This window comes from Myotis yumanensis, unplaced genomic scaffold (genome assembly GCF_028538775.1).
Source record: "Myotis yumanensis isolate MYYU_CA2020_CCGP unplaced genomic scaffold, mMyoYum1.0.hap1 SCAF_7, whole genome shotgun sequence".
Classification (NCBI taxonomy): domain Eukaryota; kingdom Metazoa; phylum Chordata; class Mammalia; order Chiroptera; family Vespertilionidae; genus Myotis; species Myotis yumanensis.
The window spans coordinates 7469847-7496694 of NW_027223758.1; the positions used below are offsets into that span (position 1 = coordinate 7469847).

The 26848-nt window shown below is 44.2% G+C and overlaps 2 protein-coding genes across 7 annotated transcripts; one reads left to right on the forward strand and one right to left on the reverse strand.

Annotated features, from left to right (window-relative positions):
- Positions 1-767: 767 nt before the first annotated feature.
- CSTF1 (cleavage stimulation factor subunit 1) lies at positions 768-10682 on the reverse strand. 5 transcript variants are annotated; one of them, XM_070419725.1, is made up of 6 exons: positions 10580-10682; positions 8801-9001; positions 7142-7419; positions 6789-6986; positions 5914-6304; positions 768-1562 (listed from the first exon to the last, which is right to left on the reverse strand). In XM_070419725.1, the coding sequence occupies exons 2-6, from the start codon at positions 8967-8969 to the stop codon at positions 1303-1305; spliced, it is 1296 nt and encodes a 431-aa protein (XP_070275826.1). In that variant the 5' UTR covers positions 8970-9001; positions 10580-10682; the 3' UTR covers positions 768-1302. The 5 variants fall into 5 exon arrangements, with proteins under 5 accessions (XP_070275826.1, XP_070275824.1, XP_070275827.1 ...); XM_070419723.1 differs by lacking the exon at positions 10580-10682 and adding an exon at positions 10410-10491; XM_070419726.1 differs by lacking the exon at positions 10580-10682 and adding an exon at positions 10392-10473.
- A 198-nt stretch (positions 10683-10880) lies between these two features.
- On the forward strand, positions 10881-25505 carry AURKA (aurora kinase A). 2 transcript variants are annotated; one of them, XM_070419729.1, is made up of 9 exons: positions 10881-10965; positions 13930-13976; positions 14789-15068; positions 16444-16498; positions 18051-18242; positions 19582-19720; positions 22115-22263; positions 24558-24732; positions 24877-25505. In XM_070419729.1, exons 2-9 carry the CDS (start codon positions 13935-13937, stop codon positions 25060-25062), a joined length of 1218 nt encoding a protein of 405 aa, XP_070275830.1. In that variant the 5' UTR covers positions 10881-10965; positions 13930-13934; the 3' UTR covers positions 25063-25505. The 2 variants fall into 2 exon arrangements, with proteins under 2 accessions (XP_070275830.1, XP_070275831.1); XM_070419730.1 differs by having other exon boundaries at positions 14852-15068.
- The last annotated feature ends 1343 nt before the right edge of the window (positions 25506-26848 follow it).

Sequence of the window (26848 nt, forward strand, 5' to 3'; positions counted from 1 at the left end):
GGGAATCAGGACATAAAATAAGTTTACTCACTATGCAGCACAAAATATAGGTCTTTGTAAACCTGAACAAAAGCTGTGATTTAACTCGTTAAGAATGCTTAAAATCATTTTATAAAGAATTAAAATGATCCTTAAGGATGATGACTAAAGCAGAATTTTTATGCAATCATCATCAGATTTTAAAATTCCTGTAACAAAAGAAAATTACATTACTCTATTTCATACTTTTTACCTAATATTCCCAGGTTATATTTTTAGGTGCTCCCACCCAGATCATGAGGTATATGTATTTGGGGATAAATATAAACCAAAGATATCTTAGTGAGGGGAGTTGGGGTTCTTTGACCCAACACAAAGAAATATTGTCACCTTCTAAAAAAATTTCAAGAAAAAGAAAACTTGTATCAGTCAGTTAATTGCAAATATCTTCTGAGAACACAGTTGCCTTGTGTGTCCAGGATGAGTAGTTAAGGTTCAGGCTGAAAAATAAGATTTAAAGTTACATAAGAACAAAGCCAATCAATATTAGCCATTCATGAAGACAAGCAACACCTGAGGGCAGTGGTGGGACCACCTAATTCCGATTAGATGGGATATAATCTCCAAATCTATGCTTCCCATCAAATGATGCCATTTGATGGGAAGTGCATTTACTGAAGACGAGCACTGCAGGTACGAAAGGTAATGTGGGAGGTCTGATGAAAGATGCTCCTGTAATCTTCAGGAAAACTGGCCGTTGATGTTATTGAAGTGAAAATGTGTAACAGTAAAGTTGCAGGTCTGAGCTTTATTATTAGGATGTCCTTTCAGAGAACTGATTCTCTAAAGTGGTTTAATAGGGCACGAAACTCGATTCTCAAGGTATGCCTACTCATCGGTCAAAATGCATTTGGAAAGGAAAACACAGAGAGGATGTGGAACAGGCACAGAAGATGACAAAAGAGCCCAATGAGAATTCCTCAGGACAGATCCACACGAGATCTGGAAAGCACTTTAATACTCTACCCTTCTTCAAAAGATCAAGTTCAGAGAAATGGCAAGTCCTGTATTTACAAAACCGATGAAAATCACACTGTAATAATCAGTGAGGGCAGAGCAGGGGTCTGCGTTTCCCACTTTTTCCACCATGATTCCACATCAAGGTAAAAAAGGACCCTTCTGTACAAAATCCAAGAAGGATGCAGAGGTGGCAGCCCGACTGCCAAAGATGGTACCACGACTTTCTACTGAGGCTGGTGATGGGACACATGGGAGGGAGGGGCAGGGTCCTCTAGAAAAGAACCCTATTTAAGGCGGGGGGCTCTAGTCTGTAGTTGACCTCCGGTACCAGAACCTGGCCCTGAAGTCATCGCTGCAGGTCATGAAGCCGGGGTTGGTGGGCGAGTGCACGATGCAGCGCACGATGTTGTTGTGGCCCAGGGACAGCAGGTTTCGGCGCTCAGCTGTGCGTGAGTCCCAGCAGCACAGGCTGATGGTCCTCTCGTCTGGCAGCAGCACGTAGTCCTCTGTATGGTTGAAGACAGCCTGTGTCCGGTGCACCTGCCGCCCGCTCAAGCCAGCACCTGCGCACAGACCGAGAGGTTAAGGGCCAGGTAGCTTTACAAGTTCACACCTTAGACCCTCACTCTGACTGTTCTACTTTGGCTATTAATCCCATAGAGCATTTTAAAATTGCTAAAGTATTACACATCTATTGTGCAATTTTGGGAACTCTAAAGTATGAAAAAGAGAACCACTTCTGGGCCCAATCCCTTAGGCAACTGTTAACTGTGATGCACTTAGAGGTATAAAAACCTTTTAAAAAACAATACAAAACTGGTGCCACATCATATATGTCTTTTCTATCATAGTTTAAACCAACTTTCTGTTGGGTACGTTTTCCATCATTTTTACTGTCTGCAAATGTTCCTATTTCATCGTTTAGAAACATCATTACTTAGTTCTTTTCCTGCTAGGCATTTAGTCTGTATCCAATGGTAAGCAACGTGGTGATAAACGTTCTTTGTTCAGAACACATTACTTCCTTAGAATTAAATTCCTAGGACCAGAATTACTGGGATGTAGGAACATCTACTCTCCAAAAGAAAGCATTATACTGTTTTATGACCATGGAAAAAAATATATTTTGTTTAAACTACTATATAAAGTATAAAACATAAAAACTGCCTGATAATTTTACACCCATAGTCAATATTTTGATGATTATCCTTCCCACATATCTGTGTTGTACTCATTTGAAATTACATAAGTCAGAGCATATATCATATGCTGTTTTTATTCCACAGTCAGTAGTGGAGACCATATAAAAAGGGAACATAGGGTAATGAATAACAATACAGACTTTGGTGTCTGAGCTGGAGTCACCACTTGTTAGCGATGTGACCTTGAACAAATTACTTCACCCCATCTTAATTCTCTTGTTTCATGGGGATTATTACAGCAGCACCCCAACACTGCTGTGGGGATCAAATGAGGGAGAACCTGTTCAACAACTGTTCCTACACAATTTACTCGGGCTTCTGGTGGACATTCATGCTGCCTCTAACTTTCCACCACTCCAGACAATGCTGGGTGAACATCTTCATTTGTGCCTGGAGGGAGAACCTCGCTATGCTGATGAACTGAAACCAGTTTCCATGTCATTCATTCTTCGCCGACTCCGTCCACACCTTTGGGGATCCCTGGACCCGTTGGGGTTGGACCCCAACAAAAAAATAAACTTGTATTAGATGACAATTGATTTTTTAAAAATCCAAGTAGAGAAAGAAGCAATCATTTTTAACTAAAATCCTTGTTTTTTGATTACTGTTCAACTTGCTACTGTTTAGCAAAAAGCAACATCTCCATAGTGTTCATCTCAAATCTTATTGCTTTACAACTGTGGTATACCATCCTTTAAAAATAAAAAGATGAAGCAGTCAATCCAGTGATAATTTGACATGGCTTTCATTGAAAAAGGAAGGGAGAAGAGGGTGGTAGAAAAGAAAAAACCAATAGACAAAAAGGTAAGTTAAACATACAAAGATTTTCTTAAAAAAAAATTTAAAAAAAGAGAAAGTTATTTTCAACAAAAGGGAAAAAAGCACTGAAAGCCCATGAGTCAAAGCCATAGCCAAAACCATGTTCTATCTTATGTAGTTTTCTTTTTTTGTCCCCCTTTTTTCCTTCTTCCACCCCCCCCCCCTTTTCTTTTTTTAAATAAAACCTCTCTGAAACCACCATCACTTTTAATCCTCCCCAGATTGGGCTTCATCTTCGGACCCTTCATCCCCAGACTTCCTGGGTGGAGGGCTGGCAGAGGCTTTCTTCTCCGGAGGGCTTTCAGGCTCCTCGTCTTCTTTGGGAGAAGGAGTGTTTTCCTTTGATACCTTTGAAGCTGTGGGGCGACCCACTTTCCCTTTGCCTTTCACAGGACTTGGCATCACTGTAGCCTTTAGCCTGGGTTTGGGCATTTTCTTTTCTTCTCTCTCAGGTTTGGACTTCTTAACCATCTTTTTGTTTTTCTTTTTTGAACTGCCACAGTCACTATCATCATTGTCTTCCACTAGAAAATCTTCGTCGCTGCCGGAATCTTTCTCTTGGAACTGTGGTGCCTCATCCTCTTCTGGTTCTTCTCCACTGCCCACATCTGCCAGGAGCATCTCTCTCTGTTTAGAAGCTGTTTTAGAGGCTGCCTGCCGTTGCTGGTGCACATTTTTATGATCTTCCTTTTCATCCTCACTGTCCTCTGCTGAGAGAGAATCATCCTTCTCAGTCTTCACATCTTTTTCTTCTGAGTCTTCACTATCTTCCTGTGAATTCTTTCCAGATCGCCTTTTATTTTTAGCTTCTCGTGGAGATGATAGAATTTTCTTAGCTGGAGGACCCAAATCTCTTCCGTAATCTTCATCAGCGTCATCAGAGTCCTGAAACTGAATAATCAACAACCTTCCTATTTCTGACAGGCCGAGACATGTTCGCTGTTGAATCAGGACTGAGTTGAGAAGCCAAAGACCAGGACCCCCGCCTCAACCCCACGCGCTCAGCGCCCCACCCCCCCAACTTTGGCCGAGGGGGCCGATACCACAGAACCCCAAGCTGCTGGCTTCTCAAACAACACCGCTTCTCAGTTCAGAGGCCCGTAATCAGACAAAGCCCCCGTGCCCCTGTCTCTTCCTTAATTTTGTTGACAGTGTTTTCAATTAACTTTTAACATCAAAACTTCTAACGTTTAATTGGTACTTTTCTCTTTTCCTTCATTATTTTAAGACTAGAGGCCCAATGCATGAAATTCATGCAAGAGTAGGCCTTCCTTCCCCCAGCTGCTGGCACCGGCTTCCCTCTGGCACCTGGGACTGAGGCTTCCCTTGCAGGCCTGGCTTTGTCCAGAAGGTCATCTGGAAGGACATCCGGTCTAATTAGCATATTACTCTTTTATTATTATAGATAATTCTAACTAAACACTAAAACTGGAAACATCTAAATTTGCTGACACAAAGGGTCTTAACCTGTGAATTAGGAAAACTGAAATTTGCATATAAATTCAGTACAACCTTATTTAAAATCAACTCCCAACTGCCCCCCAAAACCAACGATAAAACATTTCAAACATTCATTAAAAAAAACCCAAATATAATAAATTCTTGTCAGCAGTCTGGTGTATCTTCTCAAGAGGGAGGAGGTTTTTCCATTTTTTAAGATTTTTAAGATTGATTTCAGAGAGGAAGGGAGAGGGAGAGACAGAAACATCAATAATGACAGAGAATCATGGATCAGCTGCCTCCTGCATGCCCTTACTGAGGATTGAGCCCCCAACCTGGGCATGTGCCCTGACCGGGAATCGAACCGTGACCTCCTGGTTCATAGGTTGACACTCAACCACTGAGCCACGCCAGCCGGTTTTCCCATTTTACTTGATCACTTTTATACATCCCTTTTGCAGCACACACAGTCTTTTCATAGCAATAATCAAATATTTTTCAAACAAGCTTCATACAAAAGTGCTCAATGAAGTCACCAAGAACTACAATAAAAAATGACTTTTCCCAACACTTGCTATACCAGAAGCCAGAAAGACAGCAGGAAGCAAACTCAGGTTTTAAGGCACTAAAACTGCAGTAGGCTATGCTGCTCCCTAGTGGTCAAGATCTCACCAACTCTTCAATTTTCTCTGCAACAGTATCTTAACACCATAGCAGAGCCCCTTTCAAAACAGTTTTGGGAGCTTTTAGGTTAGAGTCATGCAATTTCAGCACATGACACAAGCATATCACAGAGGAGGAAACTAGCTGAAGTTTACTGGAGGTTTTCTATCACACAACAGCCTTTGCTTCTACAGGAACAGAAGAATGAGACACAATATTTTAACAACACTCACTATAAATAACTAGACTTGAACAGACTACTGTGAAAGGATAAATTTAAATCTCATCACAGAGCTCACAGCCACAACTGTTACCAATTAGAGGCCTACATGAATTAATGAGAAGCAGAAGAACAATTTTTTTCTGTCTGAAGCACCCACTTTCTATCTAGGTTCAATTCAGAACACTTGTGGTCTCCCTTGGGGGCTACCTCTGCTCGCTTAGGAATGGGCCAAGATCTTCCCTCTCAGCCTTCCTTGTCCTAATGTGTACACTTATGGAGGCTTTTCTCTGGACTGCAGAGAAGAGGGCAGGCGGTCAGCCTGCAAACAGACCACCAGTTCTCAAATGCTACCTGCATGGAATCATATCTAGTTAAGCTATTATGTATTGAGAAAAGCAAAGGTAAGAAACTAGGGCTCTATTTTCAGCTCTGCCTCTTACTAACTGTAGGGTTAGCTAAACGATTTGGCCCTACCACAGTTTAAGCCTTGGTTTCCCTTATCTAAAATGAGTTCTCAGAACTGTAAAATGATACATAAGTTTTCAGTGATATCAATTTCTCACATACCTGTGAATCTGACCAGCGTTCGTCCTGTTGATATTTCCCAAAGTTTAGCTATAGAGTCTTTTCCACTTGAAAGAATGTATTTAGAATTTTTGGAAAAGATGGCAGAACAAACTTCAGCACCGTCGTGTGCCTTCTCGAAAGTTGTGATGCACCGATTCGAGACGCCATCCCACAACTTGATGCAGCCGTCCTTGCTACCAGTTACGTACATGTTGGCACTAGGGTTGTAATTAACAGAACATATGGCATCGGTGTGTTGATCTTGAGGATTGCAAGAGACAAAACATTGAAATGTGTTGATATCATAGAGCCGAAGAGTAGGATGCTGAGTCCCCACAAGTATAAAGTCTCCGGAAGGGTGAAAAGAGATGGAGCGTAACATTTCAGCTTCCTGTTAGGACAGAGACATGAATGTTAAATGAACAAGTGTGGGACAATTATTTCCAGAGGAAATGTGGACAATATTTGGATGATGCAAAGAATCCATTAAACAATGGATCAGGTATGAGAAAGAACAAAGTACTTTAAGGTACCAAATGTGACTTCCAGCAAATACCCGACAGTTTTAACTGAGTAACTTTTTAGTACCATAAGTAACTTTAATGAACTGTTTGTTTCCAAATGGATCTTCAACCTTTAGAGTGAAATGGACTCTGAATCCTTATTGCATGAACTGGACTCGTAGCAGTGTCAACCCGCCAGAGGATGTGGGTGCATGACAACACGTGAACCATGTGCCACCTGTGGCATACATCCTTGTTGCTGTACTCTCATTTCATGTATGATCACTGAGACTACTTCTAAAAAGAGAATATCCATACAACAGCTCACTGTATTTAAGAAAAAACATAAAGCTCTTCTCAAACATTCCTAACCTGAATGTACTTGAAGGCTCTTTTTGCCGAAGGTTTGGAATAATCAAATAACTTAAGAGTGTAATCCCTTGAACCAGAGGCAAGGATCTGTTCCGTTGGGTGGAAAGCAAGACATGTGACTTCGTCCACGTGGTCATAAAGAGTCCGGATCACTGGGTGGTTTTCCATATTCTGTTGTGCAGTCTCATTCATCATAACCTAGACCAGTAAGATAAGGAGATATGCAAAGTGTGAAATCTGTCTAACTCACAGTGCACTCTGCTACTATGCTCAGTAAAGCTGGTTTAAACCACTCTCCCTTTCTCCCATGAAGGAACAAAAGGCAAACAGTAACAGTGTTACAGGATTTTTACCTCTATTGGCATGGCACTTTTGGCCAACATTCTTTCTGTGTCAAGTATCTTTATGGAGGCGTCAGCAGACCCAGTAGCTATTAGCTGCCCATCTCTACTATAGGTAGCTACTCGGCATGGTCCTTTATGGGATGTGACATAGCAGGTTTCATACTCTGAAGCCTCTGGGGACATGGTCTGGACATCTGCATCGAACTCCAGGTCAATGCCCGTGCCTGGGGCAACTGTATCTGAACGACCAATTGCATACTGAACTGCAGTATCATCGTTTTCCATTCCTGAAAGGAATAAAAATTAAGGGCATGAAAAGTTTTATTTTAAAGGCCAAGACAGGCCCTGGCTGAGTAGCTCAGTTTGTTAGTGTTGCCCAATATACCAAGGTTGCGGGTTCAATCCCCCATCAGGGCACATACAAGCATCAACCAATGAACGCATAAATAAGTGAAACAACAAATCAATGGTTCTCTCTCCCTAAAAAATAAGGCCAAGACAATGTTTGGGATCTGAACTGGGAAAGATGTTTGCCATATCAACTTACTACTTCTTGGAGGTGCATGACAATACTTTACGAAACTAGGCACACTGACCAGGGTGCATGCAGTGACCACACTATAAGGGAACATAGGTTGTAGAAGGCCAGGCTTCAGTAAGTAGTCACCTCTGTTGATTTTTGCCTCCAAAATGTTCTATGTAACTACAATTACAGAAACAAAAAGCAGTTCTGTAGTTAAATTGTTCATTTTTCCTACTCCAGCTTATATCATTAGTGCTGAGATCTGTTAATATAAACTCTGAAGCTCATTAAGTCAGATATATTAACACTAGTGAAACATTTGAAAGAATGTTATTTAAATAAACTGAAGTTTATCAAGAATGTGTTTTAAATTTAAAAAACTCAACACATCATATAAACAATGTTTATTAGCATAGGAAAAATTAAAAATGCAGATGAACAAAAAATAAAAAAGGATCCTATTTCACCCAGAGATGATTACTGTTAACGTGGCCGTATAAATTCTTCTGGACCCTTCTCCATGCATAAAGTTGTTTCACTTCTTAAAACAAAAATTCTCACAACTGGCACTGCCAGGTCAGAGGGCATAAACAGGTTTGATAATTCTATATTTCACTGAGTGTTTTCTGTGACCCAGGCAAGCACCAGCACATACTATTGAACAAGAAAAGGTCCTGATCTTTGACGAGCTTGCCATTTTTGTTGTTGGGAGAGGAATAGGTTGTGTGGGAAACAACCCAAAACACTTAAGAAAATTTCAGACAGTACTTGTGCTAGGAAGGAAATGGGACTGTGTGTTAGATTAAGAGCCTGTGTATGTGTGTGTGTGGGGGGGGGGGGGGGAGATGGGGATAATAGTGAGGTTGTTTTAGAAAAGGTGAGGACTCTGTCTAGGATGACAATGTGAGCTGAGACTTGAAGAGTCAATAATCTGATGACTGAAAGGTCCAGATAATTTGCATAAAGATCCTAGGCTAGAACCAGCTCGAAGTCTTCATAACCTGGACTATGCTATTTCCTTCAGTATCCAGAACTGTACTTGACATGTACTAACACTAAAGAAGTGGAAATAATCTTGAAAAATTCTGATGGGTGAGAACATCTGAAACCTTGTCAAGGGATCAATGAACTGCATTCACAGCTACCTAGTTTGATGAGATGCAGGAGCTGCTCTGAGGGTGCACAAACAGACTGAGGCTTGATTTCATTGATGAGGCCATTAGCAATGCTGATGAAGCCATCATAGAGCAGCTGGCTAATGATCAACTTGTAAAGCTGCTGGCGGTCCTTCAGGCCCACTTTGGTTCTGTACATCGTGGAGAAGAGGAAAACAATTTCTCTGCCAGCTGCAAAAAGAGAAAAAGGGTGGATGGTGAAGAAGAGAGGCACCAGGAAATCACAGAAGCAATACAGAAATTGGATCTGACTTGCAGGGCTCAAATCCCAGCTCTACTACCTGCCTTATCTTTGGTCAATGACTCGTTTGCCTGAGATCAGGTTCCTCAGCTGTTATATGTCCAGATACTACTGTTTCCACTAGCTGAGTGTATGTTTACTAATATCAGTTATGTTCAGTCTTAATACATGTTTTGAAGCAACTGAGGTTGTTAAATTACATATTTAGATCAAGATATGAGGGCAAAACACCTATTGTGCTATGAAAACTTAATCAAGCCGAATGCTTTGGAAAAAGTCAAAGGTGAATTGTGTAATAAAATATTGGCAAATAACATGGTCAAAACAACAACAAAAAGGAGGGAGGCAAAACTTGAAGGATTGGACACTTAGGTGGATTTACAGATGTCAAAGTGCTCCAGGCACTAGTTGTGAGACTTGCTATACACTCCACACAAATCGGGTAGGCAACTGATGCGCATTACCTCACTAAATCCTCACCTAATCCTCTTTAGGAGACGGGCAACCGGAAGCCTGAAGAGGTCTAACTCACCCAGGATCACACAGCCTGTAAATGGCAAAGCCTGGGTTCTAACCCAGGCTACTGGGCCCCGGAGCCCCAGTCCTTAATGCGCTGTACTGACGGGTGTTAGTAACAGCAGCCGACATCTACTGAGCACTCGCCAGACACCAGGCTGCACACTTTATAAGGCAGCATAAGTTCACTCAGTGGACTTAGTAAGAACACGTGGAAGCAAATGCATGTAACTCTATGCTTGCGTAGACAACTCCAGAACACAACAGAGAAGACGAAACTAAGTCAAAGAGGTTAGGAAACCCACTGAAAGTAACATGTGGCTGAGGAACTCGTCCAAGATGAAAGTGGCCGCCAGGACTGTGCACACCGGAGCCCAGAACTTAACCGCTACTCCATCCCGTCTCCTCGCTCATGCCAGGAGCATTATGGGATGCAGAGATGAAAAAGAAAAGAGGCCGAGCTCTGTTCTCAGCTAGCGCGCGGGCTCGCGGGGCTAGTGGGCGCCTAATCGCCACCCCGATTTGCAGGTGAGGACCCCGAGGACCGAAGAACCCAACCAGGACCGGTTGTGCCCGGGGCTGGAAGAAGGACCGGGAGGGCAGAGACTGCCCCTCGCTGTGCACTCCGCTACCACCCGGCAGAGAGGTGAACTAGGGTTGGAGGGAGCGAGGCCCTTGAAGAGGTGGAAGAAGGCCCAGCCTGGCAAGTCAGCGCGCACTCCTCCCCGCTCACATGCTCCCGTTCCGCTCCTTCCCGTGGTCCCCTAGAACCCCCCGCCCGACCGCTCCAGCCGCTCTGCGTACATCCCGGGCCCCAGGTACCCGCGAGTCCAGCTCCCGGTCTCCCGCTCTTCTGCAAAAATGGAGGCACGACTGGGGCCCGATCGATCGCTCCGCGCGCACACTCACTGCGCACGCGAAAAGGCCGCCGCGCCGAGCGCTGCGCGGTCGATCGGTCCACTCGGCCCCGCCCGTCTCGCCATCTTACTTACTGGCACCTCCGAGAGGTTCGTTCACCTCCTCCGACTTTATCTCCTACGCGACAACACAGACGCCAAGAGGCTTCCGTTTCACAGACAGACGTCCCCTCCCGGAGAGCGGCGCTGGCGCCAGAACAGCGTGGGTCCGCGGGCCGGGCCGTTGGCTCCGCACTTCCGGGGCCTGAGAGCAAGTGCGCCTGCGCGCCGCGTCCGTCCTCCTTGGACCCGATCGGGCCGTCGCGCGGCTGTGAACCAATGGGAAGGCAGCGCCTCTCTAGCCCAGGCCAATCGGCTTTCGGACCAGAGAGTTTAACTCCCATTTAAAATGACTCTCTGAGTCTAACGGCTCGGCTCTCCGGAGGACTCGGCGGCCGTGGGTCGGAGGCCGGAGCCAGCAGGTGTCCAGCCCGGGGGGCAGCTCCGGGAGGCGGGAGGGCGAGGGCGGCAGGCCTGGGTGGCCTTCGAGCGGGCAGCCGGGCGGTGGGAGGGCAGCGGGCGGTGGGGTGGGGCGGCGGGGACTGGCGAGGGAAGAGTCGGGGTGAGCAGGCGTCCCTGGGTCCCGTGTCCTCTGTCCCCCCCCCTCTCCCTCCCTGTCCTCCGTCTCCCCCAGCCCCGCTTTCCCAGCGCGCTCCCGGCCGCCACCGGGTACTAAGGCGTCCTTCCGCTTGGTGTGTCCTAAACACCCGGAATGGGGGGCTGGGGGTGGGGTGGGTGCTTTCTGACGGGATGGCCCTGGTCAGTGGGCACCTGGGTGAGAGAGCTGACCCGAGGGCTTCATTGTCTTGCAGCTTAGGTTCTAGTCGGGGCGAGGAGGCAGACGACGACCTAGCAAGACAGCTTCCAACAGTGAAAGAAACGTGTGGGTTCCCGGGGGATGGGTAGCCAGGGAAGGCCCTGGTCCTGCGCTAGGTGGATGAGTGTGGATGAATGACAGCCCCGGAGAGGCCCCCTGGGAGGGCTGGAGCCGTTCAGACCCTGGCCTGCCCATGTGGGGTTCTGGGGCGTCCGTGTTCAACACGTAGGCCCGCCTGATGAATCAGAATCGCTTGGGCGGACTCAGGTGTTTGCGTCCATCAAGCTCTCCAGGTGATCCTGCTGTTTCCCCGAGAACTAGGGGTGGGACCAGCGCAGGCTAGTCATCTGGGGACATGGTCCACATGCCGCATCTGATTTGTTGGGTCTGCGGTTGGGCCTGGAAGTCTCTCTTTCTGACTCTAGTCCTAACCCTCCTCACCAGGTGTGGATGTAGCTGTGTGCTTGACTTTTCATGTCCTTGGTTGAATTAAACTCTCTCCGGCAGCACCCATTTCATTTCCTCTCCACTCTTCGTTATTCGTGCGATGGCATTAGTAGGTTCCATGAAAGAAGGGACAGCCTGGACCCACAGTGTTGTTAGGTCAACCCTTTTCCTGTTTGAGCTGCAGGAGTCTGTGGAGGTCATCTGGCTGCGTGACTCCTGGCCCTGGCTGTGGGACTCCTGGCCCTGGCTGTGGAGCAGAGCCTCCTGACAAGCAATCTTCCTGAGCTTTCTCCAGAATTTCTGGATCAGAATCTCACTCCGTTCTGCTTGTTATTCATCTTCCTGGGAAGGAAAAGTTTGTGAAATTGGAGCAAATGTCTGTAGTTTTTGTTGAAGACTGTTGACTGTATGTCCTTTGGCCCATGTGATCTCAGTGTGCAGCTTGTAATTGTGAGGGAAAGTGAAGAAAGCAGAGCCTGTGAGGAATTGGCATTTGCATAGACAAGCATATATTTTTATCTCTTGTCTATTGTTTCTACTAACTCACTGTTTGATGTGAAGACTCTAGGCCAGTGGTTCTCAACCTTCCTAGTGCCGCGACCCTTTAATACAGTTCCTTATGTTGTGGTGACCCCCAATTTCATTGTTACAAATTGAATGTAACTAAAGCATAGTGATTAATCACAAAAACAATATGTAATTATGTATGTGTTTTCCGATGGTCTTAGGCGACCCCTGTGAAAGGGTAGTTCGACCCCCAAAGGAGTCGGGACCCACAGCTTGAGAACAGCTGCTGTAGGCTCTTAGTGGCCTATCTCCCAGGTGGAGTGATTTGCATATTGATGAATGGCTGTGAGAACTTGGGGAGGGGAGAGCTTTCTGATTGGATGCTGGAATTCAGAGAGCACTGGGTATGAAAAATACAGAAAGGTTTCTGCTTTCTTGTTTATGTTCTACTTACTTGATAGGTCGCTGCCTGATTCGATGGGTTTAGTAAATGTTATAAACTATTTTTATGATTGATTTGCTTTGTTAATATATTCCTCAAACATTGGTGTACGTTCTATGTGCCAGGCATGTTCTGGGGGAGACCTTGAACAAAATGGAACTAAGCCCTTGTTCTCATAGAGCTTACTTTTTTTTTTTTTTTTTTGGCAATAATGAATAGGTAGCTGGATATCTGAGTCTGGAGAGACAGTCAGTAAACAAGTACAAGTAAGATGTTAAGTAAGGGCTATGAAGGAAAGATGGTCTGAAAGGGGACATCTGGCCAGAGACTGAATGAAACGAAGGAACAAGCCACACTTCTATTTGGGGGAAGAGCTTTATAGGTGGAGGAAACAGGAAGTACCAAGGCCCTGTGGCAGGAGACTTGAGGAAAGGAAGGAACTCTGTATGGCTGGTGTGCAATGGACAAGAGGAGCTATGGTTATAAAGGTGGTCAGGGTCCACATTCTGGGACTTTGTAGGCCTATGTCTAAGCTAAGGGAAGAAAGGAGTGGAAAATGAATGAGTGAGCTTGTCATGCTGCCTAGAGCGCAGGTAAGATGGAGGCGGAGAACTGACCTGTGCATTTGGACAGTAGGGGCTAGTTATGAGGTGGGCTAAGGGGAGTGGGCTCCAGGAGGATGAGAGAAGTAGTAGGTAGTAGAGATGATTAGTGTGGACAACTGTTCCAGAGATTTGCTGTTGAAAGGGGAGGCGGAGATGTGGTCATACCTTGAGTTCAGTTCGAGTGTAAAGAGAATTTTTTTTTTTTATGAAGGTAGCAGGTGTAGAAGTAGGCTTGAACACTGATGAAAGTGATCATTTGAGAGGAGATGATGGAGCAGAGGGACGAGTCAGTTCAGGAGTGAAGTTTGTGTACCAAGAAGGGGAGGGGAGGGTGGGGAGGTGATGGGAGGAGACTGGCTGGGACGGGATGGGACGCAGTGCACAGTATCAGGGGAGACGTTGGTCTATGGGAAAGGCCCACACCTGAACATATGTCTCATGAGAAAACAGTGCCCTCTTGTCAGCTTCATTCGGACAAAGAAAAAGTGTAAAATTCTGTGTGTTGTTGAGGCTAGGACCCCGATCTAGCATAACAGGTATAAATTAAAGGTTCTTTTTTTCTTTTCAGGCATCATGGACAAATCTAAAGAAAACGGCATTTCAGGGCTGGTTAAGGTAAACTGAATAATCTGTAACCTCAGTCACGTTTATAAAACCCAAATGGAGATCGGTCTTCTATCTGGAATTCTTCTCACCTTCACTTTGGATTTGTAACTTTAGACCACTTTTCTCAGCATTCAGGAACATTTTGTTGATTCTCTCACTGTATCTGTTTTGTTCTATTTTGTCTTATACTTACCTATTCAAGTCTGTATTTTCCATTGTATGCAGCATAATGAACACAATAGAAGCCTAATGCTTGCCTGTACTTGCTGGCCAGAAATTAATTTCTTTGCCATAGTTTGGTCTGGTCTCAATTCAGGGAGTGTAAATTCAGAGGAATGTCAAAACAGATGTTAGTGGATGTTTCCTAGGACTCCACTATGAGCCAGGTTCTGGGTCAGAGGTTTTTTCCCCCCCATTTTTTTCTAAACATGTATTGTCAAAGAAATTTCAATGCAAATGGGACTTTGGTATACTAGTAAAGTTTCTGTATTGCAGCTTTTTGCTAAATCATAATTCCCAAGTCACTGAATTCTTAGGAAGTGTTTGTCTTCCTCTTTAAATGGAAGTTTAGTTAATGAACATTGGTTTATGGGAGCATGGTTTTAGGGTGGGCCTGGGGAGGGATTAGGAAGTGCCATTCAGGTATTCCTTTCAGCCATATACCAACCTTGTCCTTTAGAAGTGCTGATTAAAATAGCTTTTTTCTTCCATCTCTTACCCTGACACTCATTATTTTATTATACCAGAAACAAATTCTCAGGATATTCAGCTTTTGTTTATGAAGACCTTGAAGCTTCTTTTATTTTTCCCTCCTAACCTAGACTACAATTCCATCTGGTGATGGTCCAAAACGTGTTTTGGTGACTCAGCAATTTCCTTCTCAGTATCCGTTACCTGCAAATAGTGGCCAGGCTCAGCGGGTCTTGTGTCCTTCGAATTCCTCCCAGCAAGTTCCTTCAAAAGCACAAAAGCTTGTCTCCAGCCATAAACCGGTTCTGAATCTGAAGCAGAAGCAGTTGCAGGCAACCAGTGGCCCTTGCCCTGTGTCCAGACCACTGAATAATACGCAAAAGAGTGAGCAGCCCCAGCCACCAGCCCCTGGTAAATCAGCTTTTTGAAACTTATTGTGTAGTCATGCTTTCTAGTTAGCTTAAAAAAAAAGACAAGTGTATAGACTTGTATTTTATATTGTTTGATATAGCCTTTATATAATTTCTATTGAGATTGGGGAGGAGACTTGATGTCAGGTTGAAGTAACAGTTCTCGGTGGGCCAGGCCTGTGGGAAGAAGACCTGGTTCCTACCCTCATGGTACATTTGAGGAACCAAGTGTCAAGGTTCATGGCATGGAGGAAAGTGGATGGGTTGAGGCAGGCTGGGCCAAGGTCACTGTGGGCACTATAGGTGGTGCTCAGCAGTGGGGCTTCATCCCCTGTGCATTGGGAAGTTGCTGAAAGGTTTGTGAGCAGAGGAGGGACTGATGTGCCTTGAAGAGAGCTTATCTGGAGGTGTGGAATGCATTGGAGTAGCAATGCTACACCCAGGGGCGCAGGACGGTAGGGAGGCCTGAACTGGGGGGTCGGGGGTGGGGAGGGGCAGGATGGATAGTAATGGTTCCTATTTACCATCTCTTGAGTGCCCACACAGTAGGCTCTGAGATGAGTGCTTTCTTCATCCACCTTGTCTTTCAATCCTCGTAACCGCTCTAGGAAGGTAGTCAGAGTCACTAACCCAGTTTTACAGAGGAGGAAGCTGGGACGCAGAAGCATTAAGTAAACTGGACATGGAGAGGCTGGTTATATTGATGGCATGAGCTGAGATGGTGAACCATGGAAGGAAAAACCAGCTGGGCCCTGCATTCGAATATCTGAGCAGACCATGCTGTGCTGCTGCTAGAGGTCAGAGTGCCAGAGAAAGACAAGAGGCAATGTCCCACAGCCTCTGGCTGGTGAAATAGCGACATTAGCACCCTGTTGTGCCATTGGTTTGTCGTACATCTTGCTGAATTGGTGGCTTCTAGTTCTGTGTTTCCCCTGACAAGGAGTAGCGTGAAAGGCAGGCAGCGGTTTAGGTTTGGGTGCACATTGTTGATCTTATTTGTATGCAGCATATGGACAGCTGGCTGTGCCACCTCATGGGAGAAAGGTGACCAGGGGGAGCTTGTCATGGATGGAAGACTGTTCTGCCTTAGAAGCTCTTCATTTGGAAACAGGCTTTGGGGAGAATCTTCAGTCTGGAGCCTTCACGTTATTGGAAGGCCTAACTATACGTGTCTGCTCATCTTTACTCTAGAAATCTGTGAACTTCACAGGGTGGCAGTCGGCTTATGCTGTGGTAGTCTTTTTCTATAAAGAAAACTGAAAGTGGCCAGATCATGAATATTTTGGTGATCATTGTTTGATTTACTTCTGTTCGCAGGTTTTTAACTTATTCTGTATAGTTATCCTAAAAACAGGTTTTTAAATTATTCTGTGTAGGAAAGAATTCTGAAAAGGAAGTGGCTTCAAAACAGAAAAACGAAGAATCAAAAAAGTAAGCTTTACTTACTTACGAAGTTTTGTGCTCTCATTCTATTAGAAAATACCATTTCACTGCAAATTTAATTTTGGGAACTCTAAAAATAAAGAGGTCTTTATATTGTAACTTTGAAAATATAAATATTTCTAATTATAAAAGAGGGATTTTAATGATGGATGTTAACTTAGAAACTCAAGTTTTTCAACTTTAGAAAAAGCTTGTGTGAATTTGTTACAGAAATGTGTAAAATAAAGTTTCTTTCTACCCTCAGAAGTAACCATTGCATATGGTTTGTGTATTCTATATATACATATATAAGTGCAAGTTTGTTTAAAAAACGGGGTTATGTTGTAAGACTGTATATATATGATTGTGTATTTTGACAGTGTTCATAGAATTACTGTGTTCCTTATAACAAAGTATGGCTATGGTATCTTCCCCAGATAGTTTCTAAAAGCCTGCTGTCAATCTCTGAACTGTCTAGATCAGTGGTTCTCAACCTTCCTAATGCCGCGACCCTTTAATACAGTTCCTCATGTTGTGGTGACCCCCAATTTCATTGTTACAAATTGAACATAATTAAAGTATAGTGATTAATCACAAAAACAGATTAGACCAGTGGTTCTCAACCTGTGGGTCGCGACTCCTTTGGGATCGAACGACCCTTTCACAGGGGTCGCCTAAGACCATCGGAACCATGTGAAAGAGCTCCCAGTGGACAAAGCTGGAACAATTTGAGCAACAAAATAAAACAGTATTGGATTGTAACTTAAAGTATAAAATACTGATGAGTCCATACTAACAAGTGACTCAGTAAATACATAAGGAGAATTCAAAATAATTTTTGTAGATGCCTGCCCCACAGGAGGTGGAACATAACCCCGCTGTTTAAGTGTGACTGTGCATAGAGCCTTCCTGCGAAGGAGCACAGCATGGAAAGGGAGAAATGTGACAAACATGCCCTTCGATCCCAAAGGAGTCTCGACCCACAGGTTGAGAACCACTGGTCTAGATTCTAGAACGTGGTAGGAGCAGGAATGAACACACACGTTTTTGCTTTAGCTGCCTAGCGGAGACTTTCTGAGAATCTAATGGTTCCCCGCTAAATGCCCTGTGGGATCCATCCCTCTTGCTTTACCAGAGTGGTTCTCCACCCCTGAGAGTGTTAGCATGTCCCAGGGGGTTGAGGAGAGGAGGCTGTGGTTAGTTTGCAAGCAGCCCAAGATGGTGTGGAAGCATTCTTCCCTGGCCATTTCTGTAACCTAATCCCTCTTATGGTCTTAGTGTTGTTCAGAGGTCTGTATGCCTTCTGAAATGCCATTGAGTGTTTCAGCACTAATGTCTACATTATTCCTTGTCAATGACTCACAGCCAGTGGCAGGCAGGTGGGGGTGTGAGGGACTTAATGTCTGTGGAACCTCATTAATCATGGTATTGTCTTGGTTCTGGTAGATGGTACATTCTGAAAAATAACTATAAAATTACATATGGGGTGTGTCTACTACTCATTAATTGTTAGAAGAGATTTGTTTTCTTGATATTTTAAAATGATCACATTTCTTCCTAGAAGGCAATGGACTTTGGAAGATTTTGAAATTGGTCGCCCTCTGGGTAAAGGAAAGTTTGGAAATGTGTACCTGGCGAGGGAAAAACAGAGCAAGTTCATCCTGGCTCTGAAAGTCTTATTCAAAGCCCAGCTGGAGAAAGCAGGCGTGGAGCATCAGATAAGAAGAGAAGTAGAGATACAGTCCCACCTTAGGTGAGTTTTCAGGGATCTCCCAAAGAGTGGTGCACAGAACTCCAAGTGAAGATAAATGACTGTGAACTGCTTCTTAGAAGGCCTGCCTGCCTCATTGTCCTGCAGAGGGTGATGGAATATATCATTTTCCGAAGATTTTTGTAGACTTATGTGCTGTGGGCCTGAAAAATATCTTGGAGGTTTATGTTAATGGAGTGATTTTTTTGGTGGGTAATATGGGGGATGATACCTCTTACTCGGAATTGTGAGCAGAGTTTGCAGGCTTGACTTTGGCCAGAGTCTTTTTTTTCCCCCCAGTGTTTTTTCAAACTTGAATCAGCTGGTAATACTTAAACATCTGTCTGTATCATGCCTGTATCCCTACTTCGCAACACCTGGCTGGGCTTGAGAAGGACTGAGGGCTCTGATGGGCTGTACTTGTACTCTCAGCTGCACACGTTTGTCACTCTTTTTTTTTTTTATATATATATAATTTTTAAAAATATATATATTTTATTGATTTTTTTACAGAGAGGAAGGGAGAGAGATAGAGAGTTAGAAACATCGATGAGAGAGAAACATTGACCAGCTGCCTCCTGCACATCCCCTACTGGGGACATGCCCGCAACCCAGGTACATGCCCCTGACCGGAATCGAACCCAGGACCCTTCAGTCCGCAGGCCGACGCTCTATCCACTGAGCCAAACTGGTTTCGGCCGTTTGTCTCTCGAAGACCGCTTTTATAGCTGTTGTAGCATTCGGTATCCAGTTACTGTGGGAGTGCCGTGTCTCTTTCTTTTAATTAGCAGGGAATTGATAGTTAGCCAAGTCCTCCCCTCCTCCCCCCCAAGAATAAAGACAGCTTAAAGGAAGGAAATAATAGTCTTGGGTAAACCTGAGGTCCACGAATCCCTTGAAAGGCATGTAAACGGATATGTGGATATGTATATTTTTCTTAGAGTGAAGTCTATAGTTTCAGATTCTCAAGTTTTGGGGTGTGAGGAGGGGGGTCCTGTGACCAGAACCAGCTTTTACCACTGGTTTTACACCAAGAGTTTGTTTGGCCCTGACCGACTTGGCTCAGTGGATAGAGCGTCGGCCTGCAGACTGAGGGGTCCCAGGTTCGATTCCAGTCAAGGGCATGTACCTTGGTTGCGGGCACATCCCCAGTGGCGGGTGTGCAGGAGGCAGCTGATCGATATTTTTCTCTCATCGATGTTTCTGGCTCTCTATCCCTCTCCCTTCCTCTCTGTAAAAAATCAGTAAAATATATTTAAAAAAAAAAGAGTTTGTTTGGTATTGAGCACATGTCTTGTATCTGCTTTAAAACCAGGTGTTGAGTGTTCACCTTTTGTTGCAGGCATCCAAACATTCTCAGGCTGTATGGTTATTTCCATGATGCCACCAGAGTGTACCTAATTTTGGAATACGCACCTCTTGGAACTGTCTATAGAGAACTTCAGAAACTGTCCAGGTTTGATGAGCAGAGAACTGCTACTGTAAGTGCTTGTTTACTGTCCAGCCAGTTCCTTGTGCCCTGCCTGTCCTGCATGGCCATGTGCCTTCCATTACAGTAGAGTGGATCTATTGAATGCACTGATAGCTTAATAGGATTGAATATTTGAAGTGGAAAAATCAATCATTGTACCATATATACAGTTAAAATCAGGTACCAGATAGAATGTTGTGGCTGGTTTGTTTTCAAAGCTGTTTTTCTGTGGAAATGTATATAAATAGTGGCCTTTTTTTTTAAATGAGCTATTTTAGAATAGTTTTAGATTTACAGAATAAGATAGTACAGATCTATTTTCTGTATTAGTAATACACACTTAATTTCCCCTATTAATATTTTATATTAGTATGGTACATTCATCATAACGAAGAAATATATTTTTAAATTTTTTTAAATTGAAGAAATATTGATACATCACTGTTAACTGAAGTTCATACTTGTTCAGATATCCTCAGTTTTTCTTATGGTTAGACTAGGTCAGTGGGTGTTTGAGAAGATCATGGAGGCAAAACGTGTTCTCATTCCATATCAAGGGTACCCAGCGACTTATCACGGTGGTGTTGGCTTAATCACCTGGCTGAGGGCGTGTTTGTCGAATTTCTCCCTTTCCATGCTGTGCTCCTTCGCAGGAAGGCTCTATGCACAGTCACACTTAAACAGCGGGGTTATGTTCCACCTCCTGTGGGGCAGGCATCTACAAAAATTATTTTGAATTCTCCTTATGTATTTACTGAGTCACTTGTTAGTATGGACTCATCAGTATTTTATACTTTGAGTTACAATCCAATACTGTTTTATTTTGTTGCTCAAATTGTTCCAGCTTTGTCCACTGGGAGCTCTTTCACATGGTTCCTGTGTTTTTGACATCCCTCATCATTGTGGGGGTGCAGTGTTTTTTATTTTATTTTTATTTTAAGCTTTCTGACACTACAAGATGCTCTAGCCTCATCTTGCATATTTCCTATCCCAGGCCCAGAATTACCGTTTCTCCCAGGAGCCCCGGTTCCTTTTATTGGAATGTGTTACTAGAAAACAAGATCTGGGTGCTGGGTGTGCTCATGCTACTGGTGTCATTACTTCAGCTGACAGAGACAAGGAAGCATGAGTAAACTAATCTGTGTATACATGTGTCTGTTAGTACGTCTACATTTTCCATCTGTATCTGTACTCAGCAAAGTATGTGTCCATTACGTGGGGATCATTCTACCCTCCTTGCTTTTCTGTAACCTCCCACTCCAATGTTGGGAAACCTGGATTCCACCGTCTTCCATCCGTTTAATTATTCAGTGCTTGTGTACATGGATGGTGGTATCAGAATGGTTAGCCAGCTACTCCTGTGGGAAACAACTAGTGTGTGCATTTGAGATTTCATCTGTATCTTTTCAGGGGTTGACATAGCTCATTTCTTTTTATTGGTGCATAATATTTCATTGTATGGACATACCTCAGGTATCCCTTCACTTACTGAAAGGAAAGCCCATTGCCCTTTGCAATTCTAATGTGTAGAAGAGTTTCTGTCTTTACTTTCAATTTATTATCGTGTAAATTTTGGCTTGGGCTTTTGGCTGAAACAATGAAAAATATCTTCTGATAATGACATTTGGTTTTTGCCCATTTGTTTAATAAATCTTTTTGGTGTGGAATAATGTTCAGTCCTGTTTAGCAATAGCTTTTGGAAAACAAAGGCTTCTCAAACTTTAGCCAGAGCTAAATACATTTTCTCAGTATACAGTACTAATAACAGTTCTTATCTGTTAAAACACATTCTGGTTGAGGTGGTAACTAACAACAGGACTGACAGCTGTGGACTCTTAAGCTAATGAATTAGTTTATCCTGAATTTAACATGCCAATACTATACCTGCTTCTAGTTTCTGTCTGTTGTTCAGGATTATTGACTTCCTTCCCCCCATATTTTTAGTGCAAATGTTTAGCTTCAAACAAATCGTTTTGTTGCAAATTGATCTTGGTTTTAAAAATGGGAATAGACTGTACTTGAGAGATTTTTTTTTTGGTGTTTTGGAAAAATTGTTTATGTCTGACTCCCTCATTTGTACTGGTTGTTCAGTATTCTCTTAATTGCTGGGCCATAATTTGTCATGTGGGGATGTAGTTATAGCCCATCACTGTTTTTCCTCTTTCGATGTCCCATCTGCTGTGTTAGCAAATAAATAACCTTGCGCTGAATAACTTGTACTTCATGCTGAACACCAATTTGGTTCAACTGATTTTTTTTTTTGAGTCTTCAATTGGTTCTAGTTTTTGCTTTAAAATCTACAAAACATGTTAAAAGTCTATGTTGGGTTTTCTTTCAGAAAACATGTCTAAAATTAACTTGTTATATGAAATCTAAAACACCGATTTTAATACTTTTTTGATAGTATATCACAGAATTGACAAATGCCCTGTCATACTGCCACTCAAAGAGAGTTATTCATAGAGACATCAAGCCAGAGAATCTGCTCCTTGGATCAACTGGAGAGCTTAAGATTGCAGATTTTGGGTGGTCTGTACATGCCCCATCCTCCAGGTATGTAACTTGAGGAGGAACTTGTTGGGGTTAGCAAAAGCCCCAGTGGCCAAGCATGAGCTAGAGAGTAAAGTACCTAAGCATAGGTGTTGTGCTGAATTGGGACAGGTAACTGACATAATACTTTGGAGTAATTTAGACCCCGATAGTAAAATAGTGTCTCCCAGGACATTTTAATTCTGCAACCACTTGGACTATTTGTTGTGTCCTAGGCCTGGGATTAAAGACAGTTTATGTCCTTAACGGCTAATGAACGGGAGAGGTAAGTAAACAGATATAACAGGTATAGAGGAGAGTACGCCTGACGTACTACGACAAGTTCTCGGGGGCGGGGCAGCACCTGCCAAGGTCTGGATCTGAGGGCACAATTCTGCCGGAATGCCAACAACCAAATGGGTTTGAAGGGAACTTTCAGGGTGGTGGTTAAAGATGCTCTTTGGTCTGCTGTCATCAACAGAACAGTCCTTTCTTGTTTTCTCTTAAAATTAAAGCAGAGAGATCAAGCTAAGGAAACAATTTAAAGCTTAACTGAACTTTGCAAACCAGAGCAAAGTTCTCTACTCTTTTAAATTTAATTTGGGTTTAAATAAACCTTTGAAACCACATGTGAAATAGAACATTTACAAGCATATATTTACTGATAGAAGTTTGTCCACTTTGGGGTAGGGCTTAAAAAGCTATAGCCCGATTACTTAAAAAATTCAAAGAACTGTTTTACTTTATTTTTTTAATTTAAAAAATCAAATCTAGTTTTTAAAAGAAATTGTCTAGCCTAAATAGGTGCCATGGGATGGGGTGAGCTTTGTTTTCATTACCCACCACTTGTAAATTGTTTCTAGCAATGCATCGAATCTGCTTTTAAAAAAATCTGGTTGCCTATCACCACTGGACGCTGTTGGCACCTGCTGAGGCAAACAATGAAGAATTGTCGGCTTTGTGGCATCACAGGGCTAAAACTCTACCTTAACTATCCAGTGACATCACTGTGGCAGGAAAGATAACTTACTCTTTTCTGAAAAGGACATTTGTGTAAATGCTGGTCACTTTGCCCTACCTCCCAAACATTAATAACCATAATGGCTCCCAGGTCATTGGGTGCTGTTTACTGTGCACCTCAGTGGTGATGAGAGGGGTTGACTGTCTAGGGAGCTGGCTTCTTAGTCTCCAGTCACCATTTAGTTGAGTGAACGCTTGTGTGCTCGCTGGGCTCCAGGCATGACCCAGCACAAGCTGTTCTTTGGCGAAGAACAATTAATGTAAAGCAACAAACATCAGCACGGTCTTTGCTCCCGGTTTGTCTGCCACATTAGCTTCTCTCCAGCCTTTGGAAACTCAATGAAACATACAGAGATGCTGAATTGATAGCTGATCGCTCACCTCACTGCCCAGAGCCTACATTCAACAGTTAACATTTTGCCATATGGGCTGTGTCTACTTTTTTGGTGAACCTTCAAAAATAAGTTGCATATATCATGATGCTTTGTCCTTCGAGCCCTTCAGTGTGCATCTTCTAAAAATAAGGATGCTGTCCTGTCTGGTCCCAGCCATCCTCACTCTTTAAGAAAATTAATAACCGTGGTAATAGCTAATATTTAGTCCATGTTCAGATTTCTCCAGTTGTCCACCAAATTTTACAACTGTTCTTTTAAATCAGAATTAACCAAGAACCATGCATTATATTTGTGTCTCTTTTGTTTAAACTTAGACCAGTTTCCCCACAACTTAAAATGGATTTTTCTGCATGTGGTGACACTTAGTTTTGTCTTTCATCCTCTGTATTTGCTGGAAATTGGGCCAAAGGGCCTGGAGAATATTTTTAACAAGAAAACTTCATAGGCCGCCCTCCAATTTTAGTGTCTCTTGTACCAGTGCTGTATCAGAAGGCAGCATGTGCTGTCACAGTGGGACAGTTTAGTTTCTTGTCATCAATGTCACCTCTCTTAAGCTTCTTAGCATATCTGTGATGTAAGAAATGCTACATTGTATTTACAGAGAACTTTGTATGGCTGCCTTTATATAGCAGTGATACTTAAAATTTCTTATTTTTACATCATTTAAGGAGTTCCTGGAGTTGGACAGATTTGGGGTGTGGCTTGGTTGTTAGCCTTGTGATCTTATCCAGCTCTCTGAAGCTGTTTCCTGTAAAAAAGTGGGGAATTAGAACAGCACCTGTCTCAGAGCACAGGATCTGGCCTAGGAAGAGCACTCGGTCAATGGTAGGGTAGTTGTTGATGATTTTAGCAGCTGCTGTGATCTCTGAAACAAGCACGGCAACCTGCACCTCCCTCTTCCAGGAGAACCACCCTCTGTGGCACCCTGGACTACCTGCCCCCGGAGATGATTGAAGGCCGAATGCACGATGAGAAGGTGGATCTCTGGAGCCTCGGAGTTCTTTGCTATGAATTTTTGGTTGGGAAGCCTCCTTTTGAGGCAAGCACATACCAAGAGACCTACAAAAGAATATCTCGGGTAAGACACAACTGGAAGGGGCCCAGCACCTCTGTTAGAGCCCTTTCTGTCCTTGTCAGCCTTCCCTTGAGGCTACGGTCTGAATGTTTGTACTGTTCTCTCTAAACCACGTTTTGTGACTGCCTGTCACTTACTTTACTCCAGGTTGAATTCACATTCCCTGATTTTGTACGAGAGGGGGCCAGGGACCTGATTTCAAGACTGTTGATGCATAACCCCAACCAAAGGCTGACCCTGAAAGAAGTACTGGAACACCCCTGGATCACAGCAAATTCCTCAAAACCATCAAGTAGCCAAAAATCCAAAGAATCAACCAGCAAGCAATCTTAAGACTCTTGCAGGGGGAGAGCCTCTGAGCCAGGGCTGCTGTGTCAGTGGTCAGAACACACTCCTGACATAATCTACTACCGACTGCCTGCTTGCAATGCGCAGCGCTAGGGAAAAGTATAGAAGGTTCCACTTCAATAAACGTGACACGGAAGCGCAAGTAGCCACGAGAATCGTGCTCACTTCACCGGTTTTATCCTCCAGAGGCAAGGTGCAAGTGCCGCCGCCCTGCAGCCCGTGTGGACTAAGGGTCCTTGTGGAAGGTGAACTCCGAGTTGGCTGTGGGCAGAGTGGCCCCTTCGTCCTGACCCGATCAGTTCAGGAGCTGTGCAATAACCTCCCAGGTACCTGCGTGGTGTGTAACCTCCTGGGTGGCCACACCTGGTAAAGTGGTCAGAATGAATATGTGATTCTTTTAAATGTTAAAATAAAGAGATGTGCATAGACTTTGTCCCTTCTGGATGCTCTGTCTCCCCTGTTGGCCGGTTAGCTAGTCCTCCTCAACCACTCATCCTGCCTGAGACTCTATGAAACAGGACCACAGGCTCCTCCTCCATCATGGGACTTGCTTGGAACACAGTTGAGAAGTGTCTCAGCCAGTTCTAAATGTTAAGTACTTTTAAAAAATGTTTTTTCATGGTTTATATATTGTTTTTATAAATACATTAAGACATACAAAATGGTTACTCTTTTTCAAGTTCTCGTGTATAACCTTGAAATTATAGTGTTTTCCAGGAGCTCACAGTGCACCCTTTGAGCAGTGCTGGGCTTGGCTTGGGACTGGGGGTGCGGGTGGGTGTGGGGTGGCGGGTCAGAGAGGCCTGTGCAGGGCTGTGGTGTCAAGACTGAGGTTCTGGAGCCAGGCTGGCATATGAACACCTCCATTCTCTCACTTGCAGTGGTGGGGGACACAGCTTGGGAGAATGGCCACTGACCATGGGCGGGGGGCGGGAGGGGACAGATTGTGATGGGGTAATTAGGAGTTGGGAGAGGTGCCCATCAAGTGGCATCTGAGACTTGAAGGACATGGAGGATTTAAAGGTTGGTGGCTGGTGTGGTGAGAAGTCCCTGCTGCTGAAGGAGGATGGCGGGAAACATGGCACGGGAGTGGGGAGCTATGGCTGTGACCGCGCGGCAGATGGTGCGCCCTCCATCCTTCAACTGTGCCATGTGCCCATAAAGTGTTAGTTCCTTTTCTAGGCAGTGGACATGCAGTGCAGTGCTCGGTGACAGCCCAGCTCATGGAGCTGGACTCCTCAGTGGGTGGTCCTTATCCTGGGGACTCAACTGACAGTCACGCAGCAGAAGTGGGTGCTCCTGGGCTGGCACAGGGACTGAGCGGAGGAGGGCTCTGAGCCAGTGCTGCAGGTGGTCAGGAGATAGGGGGAGGAGTCATGGGCATCCACATCCCCGCCTGCCCTCCTCGGGGCTCTGACCTGATCTCAGCAGGATGGCAAAGAGCCCCATACACGGGGTGAGCTGGTTCTTTGCAAGCTGACTTTCCAAGTGTGGTCTCTGTCTTGATGCTCTGGTGAAGGAATGTTCCCTTAACCAGAATCTCTCATTCTTCCCCAAACAGGGATCTGGGCTTGACCATTGTTCACTGTGGCTTATAAAAGTGGAAGCCCCTTCAACACAGCTGGAGGCTTCTTTCTGTGCTCTCCGGTCACCTGGCTCCATGGCACACCTGGGGGGCTTATTTTTCTATTACACTGGAGTTACAGCATATGTGTACACTTGAAACAAATACACAAACATGGGTCTGGAGTATGGGGGTGACTTCACCTGT

Coding starts and splice junctions, on each gene's coding strand:
- AURKA (XM_070419729.1), top strand. CDS start 13,935: ATGGACAAATCTAAAGAAAACGGCATTTCAGGGCTGGTTAAG. Junction 18,243..19,581: donor GAGATACAGTCCCACCTTAG/GTGAGTTTTCAG, acceptor CTTTTGTTGCAG/GCATCCAAACATTCTCAGGC. Junction 24,733..24,876: donor CCTACAAAAGAATATCTCGG/GTAAGACACAAC, acceptor ACTTTACTCCAG/GTTGAATTCACATTCCCTGA.
- CSTF1 (XM_070419725.1), bottom strand. CDS start 8,969: ATGTACAGAACCAAAGTGGGCCTGAAGGACCGCCAGCAGCTTTACAAG. Junction 7,420..8,800: donor CCTGCATCTCATCAAACTAG/GTAGCTGTGAAT, acceptor TATTCCTTTCAG/GAATGGAAAACGATGATACT. Junction 6,305..6,788: donor GAGCCTTCAAGTACATTCAG/GTTAGGAATGTT, acceptor CTGTCCTAACAG/GAAGCTGAAATGTTACGCTC.